The sequence below is a fragment of the Hyperolius riggenbachi genome, chromosome 2, assembly GCF_040937935.1.
Source record: "Hyperolius riggenbachi isolate aHypRig1 chromosome 2, aHypRig1.pri, whole genome shotgun sequence".
Taxonomy (NCBI): Eukaryota; Metazoa; Chordata; class Amphibia; order Anura; family Hyperoliidae; genus Hyperolius; species Hyperolius riggenbachi.
The window spans coordinates 248,172,687-248,192,216 of NC_090647.1; the positions used below are offsets into that span (position 1 = coordinate 248,172,687).

General features: G+C 39.3%; 1 protein-coding gene across 8 annotated transcripts in view; it reads right to left on the reverse strand.

Moving 5' to 3' along the window:
- Positions 1-1,439: 1,439 nt before the first annotated feature.
- The window catches only part of MSI2 (musashi RNA binding protein 2), a 481,843-nt gene continuing 463,752 nt past the window's right edge, over positions 1,440-19,530 (reverse strand). For all 8 annotated transcript variants that reach the window (XM_068268471.1, XM_068268470.1, XM_068268468.1 and 5 more), the window contains one exon: positions 1,440-1,676. Coding sequence is in view for 2 of the 8 variants with exons in the window: in XM_068268474.1 (XP_068124575.1) it covers positions 1,615-1,676 (62 nt within the window). In the remaining 6 variants the exon portion in view is untranslated. The remainder of the gene's footprint in view (positions 1,677-19,530) is intronic.

A 19,530-nucleotide genomic window follows, 5' to 3' on the forward strand; every position in this document is an offset into this window, starting at 1 on the left:
ATACACCAAGTCGTACTTTTAGGTTGTTTTGTAGGACTATAAATTGATATTAAAAAAAAATAAATTAAAATATCCTTCATAAGTTTCCCCAGAGAGGACCAAATAAAAAAAAACAAAAAGAAAAACAGCCAAAATAAGTTTGTGCAAATAGGAAATTGTCAGTTTTCCCTACCAGTCACAGTGCAATGATGTTCCAATACCCTTGTTATTATTTTTTCTACAATAAATTATTTTTGTCTTCTCTATTGTGATAGTTAGAGCACTGAGGTATTAAAACAAATATTTAGCATTTCCTAATTAGTGAAAATAAAACACAATGATTATTAGTTAACATAGGGTGAATGATGCCTTTCCTAAATGGCATGTGTCAGTCGAGGGAGACAATAAAATAGGAAACTACTTAAGACAAACACTACAGATACACAGAGCAGCTGAAATGACTGGACAGTTATTTGATCTATTTTAAATACAGAATAAAAATTGATGAGTTTACATTTTTAAATACTTTAAATATTAAAATTGTAGCTTCATTTTCAGTCTGGGTATTTTTTCTTATCCTTAAAACAATGAAAATAGAACTAGACTTTTAAGCTGTGCACATAGTTTAAATAGGTAATATGCTGGTATGACGCTAGTACAGTTAGCAGGTCTAAACATCTACACAACAAATTTAACAGTGTTAATCTAACTAATAGGGCAAATCTTGGCAACTCGTTAAGGGTTTATATTTTTACAATGCTGTTATGAATCCCCTTCATTGTTCAGAGATGCTGTTGAATGCTTGCCCTCACAAAAATATATATATATATATATATATATGATTTACTTTTCTTTCCTAAGAGTTTACATGTAGATTATGGAAGGTTATTTACAGCACTTTTGTTTGCTTTAAGAATGAATTTCATAAACCCTTAGAATATCACCTCTTTGAACAAGAAAAAAAAAAAGCACTTATATAAAAACCGAGGACTCAAAAATTTCTTGTCCTTAAGTTATTGCCGAAAATAGATAGAATCAGTTTAACAAAGGGAGACATCACAAAAATTCTACATAATCACCTCAGTCAGCTGCTCTTTTACACTATGTACATCATAAAACTAGTTCTTTACTTCAGTACCAAATAAAACCCTACAATAACATTCATCATGTGCTAAAAACCCAACCATACATATCTGTTCTCAGAATGCGGTTTGCCAATATTTTTTCTTTTTAGTGATTGGTACCAAAGTCTTCAACATTTTCATCTTTCAATCTCTTTTGAGCCATAAAATAATAATAATAATAATGAAAATAAAGACACATAAAATAAACCGACTGCTAATATCTATACTATGATTAGCTTCAACTAAAAACAATTAGAAAAATAACAATAAAATAAAATGTGCCCCACAATCCCAAACACAAAAGAAAAAGAAATGACAAAGCAACAATAAAAGCAGTAAAGGTCTGCAAATAATTTTCTTGTTAAGAAAAAGCTGTAGATTCTATAGCACAGCAGGTTCATGAGATGAAGAGATTGAAACAACTGCAGTCCCCAGAGTGCCATCTCTCCAGTTTTGTTTCTGTGTGTATATCTTGTACTAGTGATAATGTAGTACTCATGGTCTGATGACATCATCCCAACATGGGACCATTCAGAAACTTCGCCCGGTCTTCCCTGGGCATCCAGACAAATTCTGCAGCAGAAAAACACAAGATTTGAGCTTAATAGAAACATTGTTCGCAATAGATCTATGATTTACAAACAAAAAATTTACACTTTTTGTAAACTGTAAATATATTTAGTCAAATCCAACTATTTTTAGTCCCTTTATTCTTTAGTTCCATTTAAGTTTTCTATATCAGGGTCTTGCTTACTTCCTTCCTTCAGAAACAGTGCTCTTAATTGTTAATGCTCAGCGTACAGTAGAGGGTTTCATGCCTTATTCTAATATGTATAAGTAGAGATTTTTCTTACCCTACTGAATTCATTTCAATGGTACAACATAGCCAATGACCACTTGCATAAGAAAATAATACAACAAATCTAAAGGACACCTGAACTGAGAGGGATATGGAGGTTGCCATATTTATTTTGTTTTAAACCATACCAGCTGCCTGGCAGTCCTGTTGATCTTTTTGGCTGCTGTATTGTCTGAATCACAGACCTGGTTCAAGCATGTGGCTAATCCAGTCCGACTTCAGTCAAAGCATCTGATCTGCATGCTTGTTCAGGGTCTATGGCTTAAAGGACAACTGAAGTGAGAGGTATATGGAGGCTGCCATATTTATTTCCTGATAAACAATATCAGTTGCATGGTAGTCCTGCTGATCTATTTGGCTGCAGTAGTGTCTGAATAACACCAAAAACAAGCATGCAGCTGATCTTGACAATAATGTCAGAAACACCTGATCTGCTGCATGCTTGTTCAGGATATGTAGCTAAAAGTATTAGAGGCAGAGGATTAGCAGGGCTGCCAGGCAACTGGTATTGCCTAAAAGGAAATAAATATGGCAGCTTCCATATCACTCTCACTTCAGTTGTCCTTTAAAGTACTGGAGGCAGAGAATCAGCAGAACAGCCAGGCAATTTGCATTGTTTAACCCCTCCCTGGCGGTATGATTCTTTCCGGATTTTAGGGTCTAAAAGTGGTACAATTTTTCATTTGCTTTTAGACCCTAAAAGCAGGAAAAACACATACTACATAAAGACCTGCAGCAGCCCCAGCACAGACTCACCTCCCCGAGATTACAATTGCTAGCAACTTTTTTTTCTTTTACTCGGAGCCTGACTTGGGGTTACCGCCAAGGAGGTTAAAAGGAAATGAATGTAATGGCCTCCATATCGCTCTCAGGTCAGATGTACTTTAAGCAACTTGTGGGAACACAGGGTGTAATGATTCTTATAACATAATGGCATACTTAATTTTTTCCTACACATAGGAAAATGTGTTCATTACAACGGGAGAATGTGATTTATTTGTGTCTGTGTGCAATAATCAAGACAGAGAGTAGTTAAACTAGAACGGGTTCTGAAACATTAATTATGGTGGAATAGAATGCTTACTTGGATGCTAAAAGGTATGTGTGATGCAAGTTTTGTGAACTAAAGCAAATATGTGAGACCATTATGCAAGCTGCTGTTTGAGGATTGCTCTATATCGGACTTCTTTGAAATTGCCCTTTCCTTATGTAAAAGAAGTGAGACTGTGGGCTAAGTCGTGAATTGCACACTCACATTGTAGCCTTCCCAAGCTCCCCATTAGCCATCTGCAGCCATCTTTAGTCATTAAATAGGATTATTGAGCACTGGTCTTCAATTCATATACAACACTTATTCTTGTGAACAATATAAAACTGCAGCACAGGCCTCATTTGTTGGAGGCAGTTGTGCTTCTAGACCATGTGAACAGTTGGCAGGGCAAATACTTCAGGGCAGCCAATGTATTCCTTACATTGATCAATGCTAATTTAGGTCAATTTAAGTCAATGGGAATCGACCCCCCTCCCCCCCCCCAAAAAAAAATCAGATACTTCCCTAAGGAGAGGGAAGACTCTGGGTCCTATAGAGCCTTCCCGATCCTCTACCGGTCCCCTTGTTGCAGTGCTAGCTCCCCGTTTGTATCCCCCCACCAGAGGAGGCTTAGGAGGTCTTAGGGTGGCCACTAATGATCCAATCTTTTTCATCCAATCTTACCAAATCTACGTAGTAGAAGAGTAAACTGATGGAATATATTAATTGGATACTATAGTCAGTTCCCTTACATTAGATAGAAATGGTAAGATTGGGTGAAAAAGATTGGATCATCATGGCCACCATAAGGAAGCAAAGTCCTCCCGACGACGGACGGCTCTGTACTGTGCCTGCGTTAGCATGCTCGGACAGGCGCAGTACGGAGCCACACGACTTTGGATCCCGAAGACTTACAAAGCAGTATTTGACCAATTTGGATGAATACTGCTACCGGCGGAGCAACGCTGGAAAGCAGTGACCATAAGAGGAGCGGAAAGGCTCTATCGCACCCAGAGCCTTCCCTCTCCTTGGGCAAGTATCTGGCTGATTTTTGGGGGTTGATTCCCATTGACTTTAAGGGCAAAATGAAGGGTTTAAAACATGAATTAGAAAATATACAGACCATAAATAAGAAAACATAGCAGGCAAGTCCTTATTGCAACCCAATATGTCTGATCTGTTCACATATTCAGTTTATTAAACACATTTTTTACAGGTTTTCTTTGAACAAATTTAAATAGTATAACAAACATACGCACTTCAATTAACTAGTAATTTCTGATAATATATAGTTGTACATCTTGGTAAGCAAAAATAAAACAAGTATTTACTTAAAACATGCATCTGACAAATACTAATTAGGCAAATGAAATATGTCCACAGTCTGTCTATGTCACAAAAACCTGAGGCTTCAGCTGGTGTGGTAGAAATGCACAGCAACATCAAGCTCACAGTGAGTAGGAGGGGAGAACAAATGAAAAGTCTAATTTAAAAGAATTTAAGCGAAACAATCAACCATTTCTGCAAATTACTATTCAATGAGATGTAAAAAAAATCCACACGGATTCAGATTTTGTGTCAATTCATATAGCTTGAAAAGAAACCAGTCAAATGCTGCAGCAACGGCATTTAAAGCGGTATAAAACTCTGACATAATAGTGAATAAAAACATGTTTTCCTGTTATCATATGTGCTTTTGTGCATATGTATTATCATTCATTTAGAAATTACAAGTTCCCAAAGTACATTTTTTTTGCTCTAAGAGCTGACATTGCATTTTATTCATAACTGGTTTATTCATACTGTAATGTGTCCAGAAATGCTTTCTGAGTATCTGTCTGTGTTCTGGAGTGTCTGGACAGTCAGATAAGTGTTTACATTCCTCACAGTTCGGATGCGTCCAGCTTTCCCTGCAGGGACTTGTAAGTCCTGTGTTTAACTAGTTGAATGCTGTTCTAGAAAAAAATAAATGGTGGTAGTATACAATACGCTGTAAATAACCTTTTAGAGCAAAGAAGAAATGCTGGGTTTCATACCACTTTAATTGGATAATTTTCTAGCTGCATGAAGTTACTATAAAAACTGCATAAATTCTTGATGATTTGCATTATATTGCTCATCTCTGGTCATGACTAGAGATGGTGAATGAGATGCTATTTTTTCAGCTTGGATGCCAATCTATTGCTAGGTGTATGACACATAGAAAACAGACAAGTTACATACAATTTGTATAATATTTGCAAGAAAAACAGAAAAATAAGCATCTCATTGATCATCCTTTGTCATAACCTTAAATACCACTAAGGGCTACTTGAGAAAGATAGAGAGCCACAATAGTGCAATATGTCAAATCAATTAGTTAATAGAGTAAATATAAGGTTAGGCACCACCAGGAGGGGTAAGGTTAGGATCCAGGGGAGGATAAGGTTAGGCACCATCATGGGGTATTAAGGTTAGGCACCATCATGGGGGATTAAGGTTAGGCACCATCATGGGGGATTAAGGTTAGGCACCATCATGGGGGATTAAGGTTAGGCACCATCATGGGGGATTAAGGTTAGGCACCATCATGGGGGATTAAGGTTAGGCACCATCATGGGGTATTAACCTGCTGGGCAGTCTGGACGAGCTCAGCTCGTCCAGTACCGCCGGAGCCTGCCGCTAAGGCCCTGCTGGGCCGATTTGGCTCAAATAAAAAGCAGCACACGCAGCCGGCACTTTGCCAGCTGCGTGTGCTGCCTGATCGCCGCCGCTCTGCGGCGATCCGCCGTGAGCAGCGGCGAAAGAGGGTCCCCCCCAGCCGCCTGAGCCCAGCGTAGCCGGAACAAAAAGTTCCGGCCAGCGCTAAGGGCTGGATCGGAGGCGGCTGACGTCAGGACGTCGGCTGACGTCCATGACGTCACTCCGCTCGTCGCTATGGCGACCATGTAAGCAAAACAAGGAAGGCTGCTCATTGCGGCCTTCCTTGTTTATTCTGGGCGCCGGAGGCGATCGGAAGAACGCCTCCGGAGCGCCCTCTAGTGGGCTTTCATGCAGCCAACTTTCAGTTGGCTGCATGAAATAGTTTTTTTTTTATTAAAAAAAACCCTCCCGCAGCCTCCCTGGCGATCTTAATAGAACGCCAGGCAGGTTAAGGTTAGGCACCATCATGGGGGATTAAGGTTAGGCACCATCATGGGGGATTAAGGTTAGGCACCATCATGGGGGATTAAGGTTAGGCACCATCATGGGGGATTAAGGTTAGGCACCATCATGGGGGATTAAGGTTAGGCACCATCATGGGGGATTAAGGTTAGGCACCATCATGGGGGATTAAGGTTAGGCACCATCATGGGGGATTAAGGTTAGGCACCACCATAGGGGTGAAGATTAGGCACTACCATGGGGAGGTGAGACTAGAGTTAGGACTGGGGTTAGGGTTATCTTCTAATAGCAGCTTATTGGCTATATCCGGTGCACTTTTATAGATGAAATCACACTTATCGGCTATATCCAGTGCTCTTTTATAACAGAATTCACATTTATCGGCTATATCCGATGCCCTTTTATAACCAATTTATTGGCCATATCAGGCGCCATTTTATAACCAAATTCACAGGCGCTAAATCTGGCACCTTTTCAAATGAATGGCCACATGCCATCTAGTTAATATGTTGTAAGCTGCCTCAACCATGTGTAGGCTGTTGAAGCATTTAGATGTTCTGTTTCAAATGTTGATCACTACGTTGCAGAAAGCCAAATACAATTCTCACGTGACGCTACAGATTCCTTTTAAGGTAAAATGTATGAAGACTAAGGAAAGAAGGCACAAACTCGCTGCTTTCTATAAAGATTCTTGACTATAGACTGTCAAGTTCTAGTATGACTTTAATTTAGAGACTAGTTAGGACACATGTACAATAAACAATTAAAAACAAGAAGTCCCTGATCATTAGTCTAAAAACATTGAATATGGGCCCGATCTAATTCACTTTTTCCTTTAATTGATATTTTCCCATTATAAATAAAAAGCCTTTCAAGCCACCAGTAAGCAACAAAATACTCTGAATAATTGTGACAGCACTTTTTCACCTACTGCTTGGTACTTTTTCAACTGCAGAGTGTAAAAGTTATTTAAACAGAAGCTGATAAATGATCTCTCAAGAGAAAAAGTGAATTGGATCAGGCCCTAAGTATGGACTTGTCAAGACATAACATAAGGCAGCAACTGCTTACTGATTACATGGAGTGTATGCTGGGAATACACAATGACATTTTTCAGCAAATTTACTGTCCGATCGAGCCTCTGATCATTTTTCTGATCGTTTTCTTATTCACTTCTATGAGAAATCGATCATAAAAATGATCGAAAATAAGATTGGACCTGTCTGAAATTATCTATCGAACCATCTAGCTGCCAACAAAAATCTCATAGTGTATTCCCAGCATTACAGTTCAACACATCCAGAGGGATCCCAAGTGCTCCTGTATTTACTGCTGTCAAGTGTCAATAGAAAGGTGCGTTTCTCCCAAATTATGAAGTCCATCACAAGACACAATCACATTTAGTCATTACATTCCAATCAACAAATTGAATAAATGGTCACACTGCAAACCCTGAAATAACAGATCCTAACTATAGAGGAAACTCAAATACACATAGAAAAAATGTACAGCTTAAGGGCCAGTGCACACCAAAAACCTTTAGCAGATCTGCAAAACGCTAGAGGTTTTTGAAGCAGATTTTTAGAGCGACTCTAGGCATGTTTAGAGAGGTTTTCTAAACATGCCTAGCTTTTTTGGAGTGTTTGTGTGTAGCAGATGTCATATATTGTTACAGTAAAGCTGTTACTGAACACAGCTTCTGTAACAAAAACCCCTGGAAAACCGCTCTGATCTAGCGTTTTTCCACTTTCCTATACTTAACATTGAGGCAGAAATACCTCAGAAATCTCAAAAATGCTGCAGGACCCGAGTCTGCCTTTGTGGAAAAAATGAACCGCTCTGGTGTGCACCATCCCATTCACTTTCATTAGCCAAGCGGTTTTCCCTCTCCAATCGTTTAAAAAAAATGCCCCAGGACCGCTCTGGTGTGCACCAGCCCTATCAGCCTCAATGCTCGTATAAGGCACTGCTTGACCTTCCTGCTCTTGTAAAGTCTATAAACCATGTCCACCAATAGTAAGCATGGTCACAGTTCTGGAGATGTTATATTAGGAGGATTGTGTATGTGATCTGTTCATTGACACATACGGTATGTCAATATTTTAATATGTACATGAAGGATTTGCTTTCCTCTACAGTTTCTATTTAATTCTGAAAAATATACATTTTAATTCATATTATGTGTACTGACTCCATGATTCATACTGTTAGCTGTATTAATGGCTTTACCGAAATGTCCAAAGCAGGGTGAATTATATCATTGTGAATAATCAGCAGGGCAAACACACAAAGGTTAGCAAATACGCATGCTTTCCAGCACTCTTCTCTGGCCAGCACTGTGCCACATTAAAACCACTTGCCCTTTTAATACTTTCTAACATTCTGTCACTTACATTTTAATAAGGCATGGGAGAACAAAAACTGTAACCTCAAGAGTAAGAAAAGATGTTAAATTGTGCATCTAAGGGATAAGTCGAAAGTTCACTTTGTGTTTTAGGGGGGAAAAAATGGCAAGCATTTATAAAATACAGGCAGATCAAATCAGCTACACTGTAATTTCCACATGACTGTAGCAGAGCAATTTTTCAAAATGAAGGAAGCAGCCAAAATGCCTAAATATTATTGCAGCTTTGCAAGAGAACATTTGTTTAATACTTCACAAAAAAATTGCAGCTCCTTTTCTTCCTGAACAAGGTACTTGAAGTGTATTGTGAGTGACAATAATGCTGGCATTTATGCAAAATGACTGGAATTTACAGAGAAATACACTGTGATGAATTTCAACATCTGGTTATTCTTTGATATTTTTTTTTACAGGTAAACGCTTAACATTGCTCTCACAGACAGAGCAAAGAGCAGCTTGTAAATTATTGCTTTTGCTATTAACATGGCACCTTGTTAAAGAAAATATAGAGAGACTGAGTTGATAATAGATGCTTAGCATAATAAGGTGGTTATTCCACTAGGTAGAAGGGGGTTGAGGTTTGACACCATTCAAGTGTCAGTAATGAGAAGCGTATACATATTTATAGAGGCGTGTATTTTTGCAGACATACACACGGGTTGATGACACATCCTATCTGGTGACCCTGCCTGGTTTTATCTGGATACAAGGTTACTCTGGGCCTGAAGAATTATTTAATTAATTGCATGCATGTTTTTTGGACTTTAAAAGGAGTGCACTCCGGTTCCATGCAGCTGTCTCAGTAGGCATTATTGTATTTATGGGTGAGACGAGCCTAATTGGGTTGATATCCCGTACCCCCAGTTTTGTTATATATAGAGAACAACTGGTTTATAGCACAGTTATTTTTCCATCTTGCATAAAACTGTTTTAAAGTGTACCTGAGATGATGGAAAAAAACGTTTTATACATACCTGGGGCTTCCTCCAGCCCCCTTCGGCCTGATTTATCCCACGCCACAACCCTCCGCCTCTAGGATCCTACGCTACAGCCCTGGCAATTTTGGTTAGTTGGGGAAGTGTGGTTGCTCACGCTCTCCCGTCACACTCCCGTGGCTGGGAAGCAGCAAGAGGGCAGCCAGGCCGCACATGTGCAGTAAGCCCAGATTCCCGAAGTTACCGGAAACCCATAACGGAGGATGGAGGAGGCGGAGGACGGCAGTGAGGGACAGATCGGGCTAAAGGGGGCTGGAGGAAGCCCCAAGTATGTATAAAACGTTTACATTCCATCATCTCAGTTACACCAAATTATTTTTCCTTCACCTGTGAAACTTAAAAATGATATGACTCTAAATTATGTAACTTTTCATTTATTTACCAGACTGCACAAATTAACTCATTGATTATTAGTTCATAATGACTTTCCAAGAAAAAAATACTGTTTGCAAAAATTCCTTTGAAGGTATTGAAGTCTTATAATAATTATACATTGATATTACAGACAGTGTTGATTGAGAATCTTCACCACAACCTGCCACAAGGGTCTGGGGGACCTCGCAAGAGTCCTCAATGCAAGGAGGGTAAGCTCCTCCCTTCAGTATGACATTCAGTAAACCTTGAACCCTTGCCAATATATGTATCTGAATTACCCTGTCCTGTCATTGGTTCCTTACTCTACATTGTGAAATGTAAATAAAACACAACATGTAGAATAAAGCAGTGGCAAATAAAAGGGAAACATTGCATTGTGCACCACAGAAGTAAAAATATTGTTCTTTTATAAATAAATAAAAGCCTCTAGGGTGAAGTGTTGTGATGCTTTCCATAGTGAATAGAGATATAGTATAAAACAATTGAAGTCCTACATAAGGTGTGAATAAACTGTAGCTGATGTGACAATGACTACCTTGTCAAAAGAAATGGTTTAGAAACTTTGCAGATAAAGTTCATAAATCGCAAGAATATGTATGTAAAATTTGAATTAAAAATTAGACTTCTGGTTTTAAAAACATCAGTTACAAATTTTATTCAAAACAGCTCTGCCTTAAAGACTTAGGTAGCTCTAGTCAGAGCACATTCTATTTACGAAACCTGTGACTGTTTAAGCTCTCCCTGTATCAGTTATCACAAAGAACGTGAATTCAGCTGCCAGTTATGTAATACACAGTCACTACTTCAGTGTGTGACTAATCTGCTAGGAGTTTGTTTATATTCGCTGAGTATTCAGCCTAATGCCTCCTCAAACTCTGTTCCCATAATGAAATTCAGCTTTTGCCCGCAATGTATCAGGAGTTAGAAAAAAAGACCACAGAGATAAAAAAACAAAACAAAAAAAAGTTAGCAATGTGCCCATTGTGCATGCAGTATGACGTGATAGCAACGCAACGCTAAAACAGTTTGTTACAAAAACAATTGCACAAGGTATAGTGCATTTTTACCCATGTAGGCAAGTAAGTTGCCATTATATACTGTAGGTGCAGCATACAAGCCCTAATGTTCCTCATTTCACAGGAAACACATCATGCAACAGTTTAAACTGGGTATCTTGTTCAGGGACGGATCTGGGGGGGGGGGGGGGCAAGCGGGTATCTTGCCCCAGGCGCAGTTTGTTGAATTCTTAAAAAGGCGGCAAAATGAATGGCAGTTTAGGCGCCAAAACCTGAACTTTAGGTGCCAAAACCTGACCTTGCCCCAGGCGCAACTTGGTCTTGCTCCGTCCCTGATCTTGTTTTCCTCCTATTTCCCAAGCTCCCTCCAGATTGATTCTGTTGTAGGGATATTACACTAAGGCAGAGAAATTAGATTGTGAGCTATTATGAAAGAAGTTTAGTAACATCAACTATTTAGTGTACGCTACAAATCGCTATAGAATTTATCATTACTATAAAAAAATGCATAATAATTATTTGGCCTTCTTGATGTGTACATTTAAAAGAGCTGCAAGTTAACCACTTGAGGATCGCAGTGTTAAACCCCCCTAAAGATCAGGCCAATTTTCACTAAATTGGCCACTGCAGCTTTAAGGCCTCGCTGCAGGGCCGCACAACAAAGCACACAAGTGATTCCCCCCCCCCTTTCTCCCCACCAGCAGAGCTTTCTGTTAGTGGGGTCTGGTCGCCTTCAAGAAGTTTATTTTTTATAAATATTTTATCTTTTATTTTTAAATAAAAATGGTTATTTTTTTCTATTTTTGTCCCTTTCCCTCCATCCCACCACTGCCAGCCAATCAGCGTGATCAGCTGTGATAGGCTTCAGCCTATCACAGTGGATCGCTCTTGAGACTCTGGAGGGGAAAGCCGAGTGACACGGCTGTCCCCTCTACAGCGCTGCCTTAGATCCCAGTGCTGTACCCAGTAAATAGACGGCAGTTTCGTGGTCTAACAGTCTCCTAGCGGCGATCACCGCTGGGAGACAGGAGGCGGAGCTCCGTCATTCATGCAGAGATGAGTGCGCATCCACGAGCGCAATCTCCTGCAGTACCTGGCCCCATGACTTGACGCCAATTGGCGTTAGGCGGTCCTGGGGCTGCTGCCGCAGTCACGCCCTTTGGCGTGACGCAGGCTTTAGGTAAAGTGGGTGTGGATTTACCGGTTAGTAGACTGTTAGTTGTATTATTTTATTATTAAGATTTTTTTATTTGTATAGCGCCATCTTCCGTAGCGCTGTACATAGTAAAAAACAAATAATGGGGAACAAATATTCATAAGAAATACAAGACACTGTACAGTCATGACCGTGAATAGTAGAAATACAAATACATACATAGTTGATGTGTAGTCGGTACATGTGCATATGTTAAATTACAGCAGTATGAGAAACACTAGGAGGAGGTCCCTGCTCTTGCAAGCTTACAATCTAGAGGATTTACTGCTTACTGCTTATCTATTTACTTTTACCATAAGTATAATATCCGTAGATTTACAGATAGTCTATTATCTACTTTTACTGTTTGTAGAATATTGGTAACTTTACAAATAATCTACTATGACTTTACCTAGCTCTCATATAAGCCCTCCCATACCTATACCGAACACTATGCCCCAACCTATCAATATAGTATAGTGGAACTGTGCCATCCAACATAGCTGCAATAAACTCAGTGCCCAAAATATGCTCCCAGGGGCTGGCTACCACCATTAAATTTCAAAGCTGGAGTTATGCTGTTACGTTGTCCTTACACTTACAAATGGCAACTATGACTTGTTGAAGGGATCTTGCCTAAGTTTTCCTTCCCCGTATCTAATTGTTAAACCAAAGTTGTTAGCACATAGGATCTAGTCTGGGAGACAGGAGGCTGTCTATCTGCAACTTGAAACCAGGCTGTCAGTAAACAACATCCTGGACCCTCTACAATCTGACTTTAAGAAACACCACAGCTGTGAAACAGCCCTCATCCAAGTCTGCAACGATCTGCTCATGGCAAGGGACAGAGGGGAATGCTCCATCCTAATCCTGTTGGATCTCTCAGCGGCTTTTGATACAGTTGACCATGAAATCCTGCTTAACAGACTGCAGGAGTACTGTGGCATCAGTGGATCAGTCCTCCAGTGGTTCAGATCATTCCTGACTGACAGAACACAGAGAGTATCCCTAGGACCTATAATGTCCAAACCTGCACCTCTACAATTCGGAGTGCCACAAGGATCAATCCTATCCCCTCTGCTGTTTGCAATCTACATGTTGCCACTCGGCACACTTATCCAACGACATGGCCTGACGTACCACTGCTACGCCAATGACACACAGCTATACCTGTCCTTCAAACCTGGTGGAACAGACCCTACCCCAAAAATAAACTCTTGCTTAGCTGAGCTACAGGCATGGATGAATGATAACTGGTTGAAACTGAATGCTGACAAAATTGAGGTCCTGTTTGTCCAAGGCCAGTGCCCGCCATCAAAACAGCTCTATCCTAAAGCAACACCAATCAGTATTGGGAATTCAGACATAAACAGCTCCAACCTTGTGCGCAGCCTTGGCGTACTAATCGATGGGGAATTGAGTTTCAGAAACCAAATTTCATCTGTAGTTAAATCCTCCTTCTTTCATCTGAAGAACATTGCAAAGATTAAACATCTGATTCCCCCAGAGGATCTTCCAACCCTAGTCCACGCCTTCATCACATCACGACTGGACTACTGCAATGCCCTTTATGTTGGCCTCCCCAAAAAGGACCTGCGTCGCCTGCAATTAGTGCTGAATTCTGCTGCCAGATTGCTAACAAACCAGCCTCGCCACTGTCACATTACACCGATCCTTCGCTCACTGCACTGGCTACCAGTAGAATGGAGAATACTCTTCAAGATTGGACTGCTGACATTCAAATCCCTGCACAGTCTGGGCCCTGGATACATGAAGGACTTGCTAAAGCTGCACCACACCTCTCACAACCTCAGATCAGCAAGTTCTGTAAACTTGGTCACTCCCAGAGTGCACCTCAAAAAATCTGGAGATAGAGCCTTCTGCCATGCTGCCCCTACTCTCTGGAACTCCCTACCACACCCAGTAAAGACAGCACCATCCCTGGAGCTATTCAAATCCAGACTGAAAAGCCACCTGTTTAGCCTGGCATTTCCAGACTTATAAAATTTCTTCCTCTGTACCACGATGGTCTGAGCCATGCTTATGCGCTTTGAGTCCCACGGGAGAAAAGCGCTTTACAAATGTTATTTGTTGTTGTTGTAGTTGCCTACATTGTTCATTTGGCTTTAAATATCAAGTTATGGGCTGTCATCTTCATCCTAGCATCAGGCACTTGATAAATTGGAGTAAGATGGTAACTAGGAGCTCTTTTTCTTTCAGGAAACTTCATGGCTCAATACATGTGCGTCCCTCTCATTCTTCTGGGATTGCCAAATAAACTAAGATGAAATTAAAGAGAACCCAAGGCGGGTATTTGAAATCTTAAGAGACTACAGAGGCATGTCCTGTGCATAATGACATGTCTCTGGGTCTCTGTATTTCCTGCCTCTAGTCCCCCCAGGGTCTCCTGTGACCCCCTGTAAAAAGCGCCCAGCTAGCGTCAGTTTCCTTGTCACTAGCCGTCTATTTACCTTCTGTATGTCATTCAATGCGCGCTCCCCCGCCTCTGTCCCCGCCGCTGCCAGCCTCCAGTGAGCTTCCTCCAATTGGAAGCTAAGCCGCGACCTGGGAGGTACTTCCTGGGCCATTCAAACCTTCCTGACAAACCAATGCAGCAGATTATTTTAGGAGAATGCAAGTGGTGACTTACTGTGGGGGCTTGCTTTGCCTTCTCCTAGTGTAAATGCACTCCTCCTCTGTCAAAGTACAGACAGATTCCTTTCTTTCAAATACACATCTTTTTGTATTTTACGCAATTTTTTTCTGTATTTTTTATTACGTTTTTAAAGTTGATGAGTAATGGCCTTGTCACTGATTACATCTCTTTGATATAGCCATCAGGATGAGCTAGAGCCAACATTAATAGATGTTTAATTATTTTCTTGAGGAGCTAATTATTAATTATATTGCTATTTTTAGTTTTATTTTACAGTCCTGCACCTTACTGTATTCTACAAGTCAGTACAGTTAACGACTGATAGGTGACCTTGTGTGAAAATGCATGCGGCAGTGCACTGTGTGCTGCAATGGAAGCATTGTCATTACACTGTAATGGCACCACAAATGGGCAGCGACAGATGTGCTGACGCAGTAAATTCACTGACAATGGCCCCTACTGCATTTCTCATCATACACAGTTTGAAATCCCCACATAAAAAGCCTTTGGACATGATAAGCAACTTAGAGCCAAATTGATCCTCCTAGAAAACATTTTTTTAAATCCCAGTATTCTAGAAGCTGTGACTAAACCTATTCCCAGCAAGACCAGGGAAGCTGTCATATTTATAAAAAAAAAAAAAGTATACAATTTGTGTTATATTCTAATTCTACCTGTAACCATGAAAACCATGGACCTCACAGTTGTGTTCTGGACATATTTCAATTCCCTTATATCATTTTTTGGGGAAATAGACGCAAATACCTCTCTGTTTTGCAGTCGCTACCCATGTTTATCAAAGACATTATCAAAGAAATTCCTAATTCCATCCAATTGCAAACATCATATGCACTAAAAAGACCTACAGAAATTACTTGTGTGCATGCAAATCCAATAGTCGGCTTATACACAGAGTGTATACATTGTAAGTGATTTGTTTGTGGGATGCAGTTCACACCTATCTTTGAACAAGCAAACCTAATTTGCAACAGTCGTCCTTATATTGATTGGTTGAGGTCGTCCTTATATTGATTGGTTGAGGTGTACTCCAAAACAAAAGCAAAAAAAATAGGTGACACTTGAGCAATTTTATTTAGTTGTGTCCTATATGATGTAAATGGAATGCAAACTGTTGGAGGATGGTAATGCAGCTATTTGTTATATGGTATGGGGAATTTCTCCTTATGCAACACAGGAGTAGGTAGCATATCAGATCTGCACCTTGCAATTATAGAGCACCTCATACTGACTTGCTCTCTCAGTCATGGAAGTCTGCTCTGGAGTTTTGAGGAAAATCACTAGATTTGTGGGGAGTCACCATTTGCTATTTAAAGGTAAACATAGCCACCAAGGGGATGGGTATTTAGGAGAGTATAATCATTCAAATTTAAAAGACAGACAGGTAACATCTAATACAATATACTCCATCTGCAAATCCCACCAATCAGTATGTGTTTTGAGGAAGTTCACAGAGCTATTTAATAAGCACTATGGAGACACTAATTATTCCATCTGTGAATATCATTGCAGTTTACTGCAAAACATGCACTGTTGGTGGACCTTAAAACCTGGGTCAGGAAACTCTGCTCTATAGTACATTGGCACCTGCTAAATGTGAAAGGTTAAATATTGGGATTGGGCAATCTCATAAAAGGTGCCCACACACAATAAAATAAAAATACATATTTTCACTGCTTTTTTATTTGATAAAAACAGTCTGATTAAAGAAAAATCAAATACTTGTTTTATTCAAGCAAGAAAACTGATCAAAACTGATCAAATATTCTGTATTTTTTTTTTTATATATTAGTAAATTTGAAGCGACTGATTTTTTGATTTTTTTTTATGAAAATAAAAGGGTGCACGATATATATATATATATATATATATATATATATATATATATATATATACACACACCTTTTAAGATTTCGCAATCTTTTACAAAATAAAAAATTAATGCTCAGCTAGTGTTTCTTCTTGGCACTCCGGTTTCCTCTCACATCCCCAAAACATACAGATAATTTAATTGGCTTCCCCCTAAATTGGCCCTAGACTACTATGGACATATGACTATGGTATGGATTAGAATGTGAGCTCTTCTGAGGGACATTTAGTGACATGCATTTGTACTCTGTAAAACACTGTGGAAGGTGATGGCTCTATATAAATACTAGATGATGATGCTGATAATAATAATATAATGCTTAAAGTGAACCCAATGTGAAAATAAAAACGGATGGGATAAACAATTGCATATATTCTCATATTCCTAAAAAAATGTTTTTAAAGATATCTCATATGTTTACTTTATGTATATGTTTGATATGTTGACCTGGAATTACCTAATTTGAAATAGTCCCACACAGTGGATACTTAAACTCCCACCATACTGAAATCAGAAATCCCAGTTGTACTGTACCTCTTCTGTGGAAAAAAGAGGTATCGACTTAAGGATGTCTTTGCATTGGCACTCGATCCCCTTTCAACGGCCATAAAAGAAAGTACTGATATCAAAAGGTATATTTAAATATTGTCTGAGCACAAGATTAGGAGTTACAAGTAAAAAAAGGAACTTTAACCAAGGTTTGAACTTCATCCCATTCAAGAGCTGATATCCCCTTTGCCACCAGAAATATTTTCCTTTTCTCAAATAGAACATCAGGGACATCTGTATGGCTGATATTGTGGTGAAACCTCTCCCACAGTGTGATGTCATGACTATGGTCCTGACCATTTGCTGTCTGGGAACCTTGCTGCAATATGGGAAATAACGGATGTTTCCAAATGCCAAGCAAGAAGCAAGTAGTATCCCTCTTTGTGTATAGAACTGTTAGAAACAAACTTTTTGCAGACATCACTTGCCAGTGCTAAAGATGTTGCCAACTGTGATAAATTTCTGAATTTAAATTAGGGAGATGAAAGATTTTACAATGGGCAAACACTGCAGGAAGCACATGGCAATTGTACCCATAATCCTGACCATAGAGTAGCGCGCATTGTGCAGTTAAGTGACCTATGCTACCTAAATACCACATACGTTACTGCACACTACTCCACTTGGTAGTGCGTGCAGTAATGTATATGTCCCTAGGTAACACGGAGCAAGCCAAATGTGCAACATACTACTTTACTGTCTGGATTACTGGTAAAATTGCCATGTACTCCCTGCACAAGACAACTTTACCATAGTTAACTGAATACACCACTAAGGCTACTTGAGAATACATCACAAAGTTTATTTTGAAGCATATATTATTGTAGCCAGTAAATGGAATTACTTTTCCTTTGCCAACAAAAACAAATTCACATAAAATTCAGTGAAGCAGTCCACTGAATGCCACACGTTCACTGCATTGTTAAAGCACACGCGTTTATCCACTAACTAATATTTGGCCTTCTCTTGGGGAGCCAACAAAAATAAAGCAGGGCCATGGCCACTCTCTTCCCTCTATACAGCCAGAGACTGTCCAACAGCAATATGATTCCAAACATTAGCAGTTGAGAGAAAGCCCTACCTATGTCTAATCTTATGATCATAACTTCTAGACCAACATATCAGTCCTGCTCAGTAGACATTAGTTATATAGTCAGTGTAGATGAAAACACTACTATGAATTAGTATGCAAGTATGCATATTTTCAGCTGCAGATATCACTGTAGTGGGAAGTAAGCTTACTGGCAAGCACTGGCATGCATTTTAAGGCAGGGACCAAAAGGCGCTATATATATATATATATATATATATATATATATATATATATATATATATATATATATATATATATATATATATGTATATATATATATATATATATATATATATATGTATATATATATGTATATATATATATATATATATATATATATATATATATATATATTTTTTTTCTTTTCTTTTCGCAAACTTCTGCACATACTATCACACTGAAAATTAGCCAAATGACAAGGAGATACATATATATGTATGTATATATATATATATATATATATATATATATATATATATATATATATATATATATATATCCGTGCATAAGTCTACCCACACATAAGGCCCCCCTTCCAGCACACACCTTTGGCCTAAAAAATTGACCAAACCCCACGACCTGCCAATTAGCCGGCCCTCCCAATGTGGCACCCTAGCCTCCCATGTAGAGTGCACATTGGAGCATACCGATGGAAGGACTTTTACCTCTCCTTGTTTTGGTCCTCGCATCTTGCTGGCAGCTTCTGAACTGGCCAATAGAGCACTAAGCTGACTGCCATGTGACCACAGTGAGCCTGGATCTCTACTGGCTAGTTTCCAAGTTGTCCAGTAGACACATAGATGCAAGCTGGAATGAGGACAGGTAGATACGTATTCATCAGCACGCTCTGTATACATGGCTCTGCTCTTGCTAGACTTGCGGATACGCTGATCCCCCACTTTACACTCAAAATTTGTGCGTCAAAAAGTCTGTTTATCCATGTTAATATACAGTAATTACTAGAACACACCCATCTTACTGAATTCTCCACGGCGGATAAAAAGTAACCTTGTAGCAGCACACAATCTGCCAGTTATGCTTGTGTTGATAAAAAATATATTTATAATTTTGAGATAATGTATAACTGGTTGCAAAGCTATTATGGAAATGTTCAGTATACAAGTAGGAGATGGCATATTCACTGTGAGCAAACATATTAGATTTCTTGTACGTTGAATGGCAAAGCTTTGCAAATCATGCTAATTCATATCAATCCAATTGCC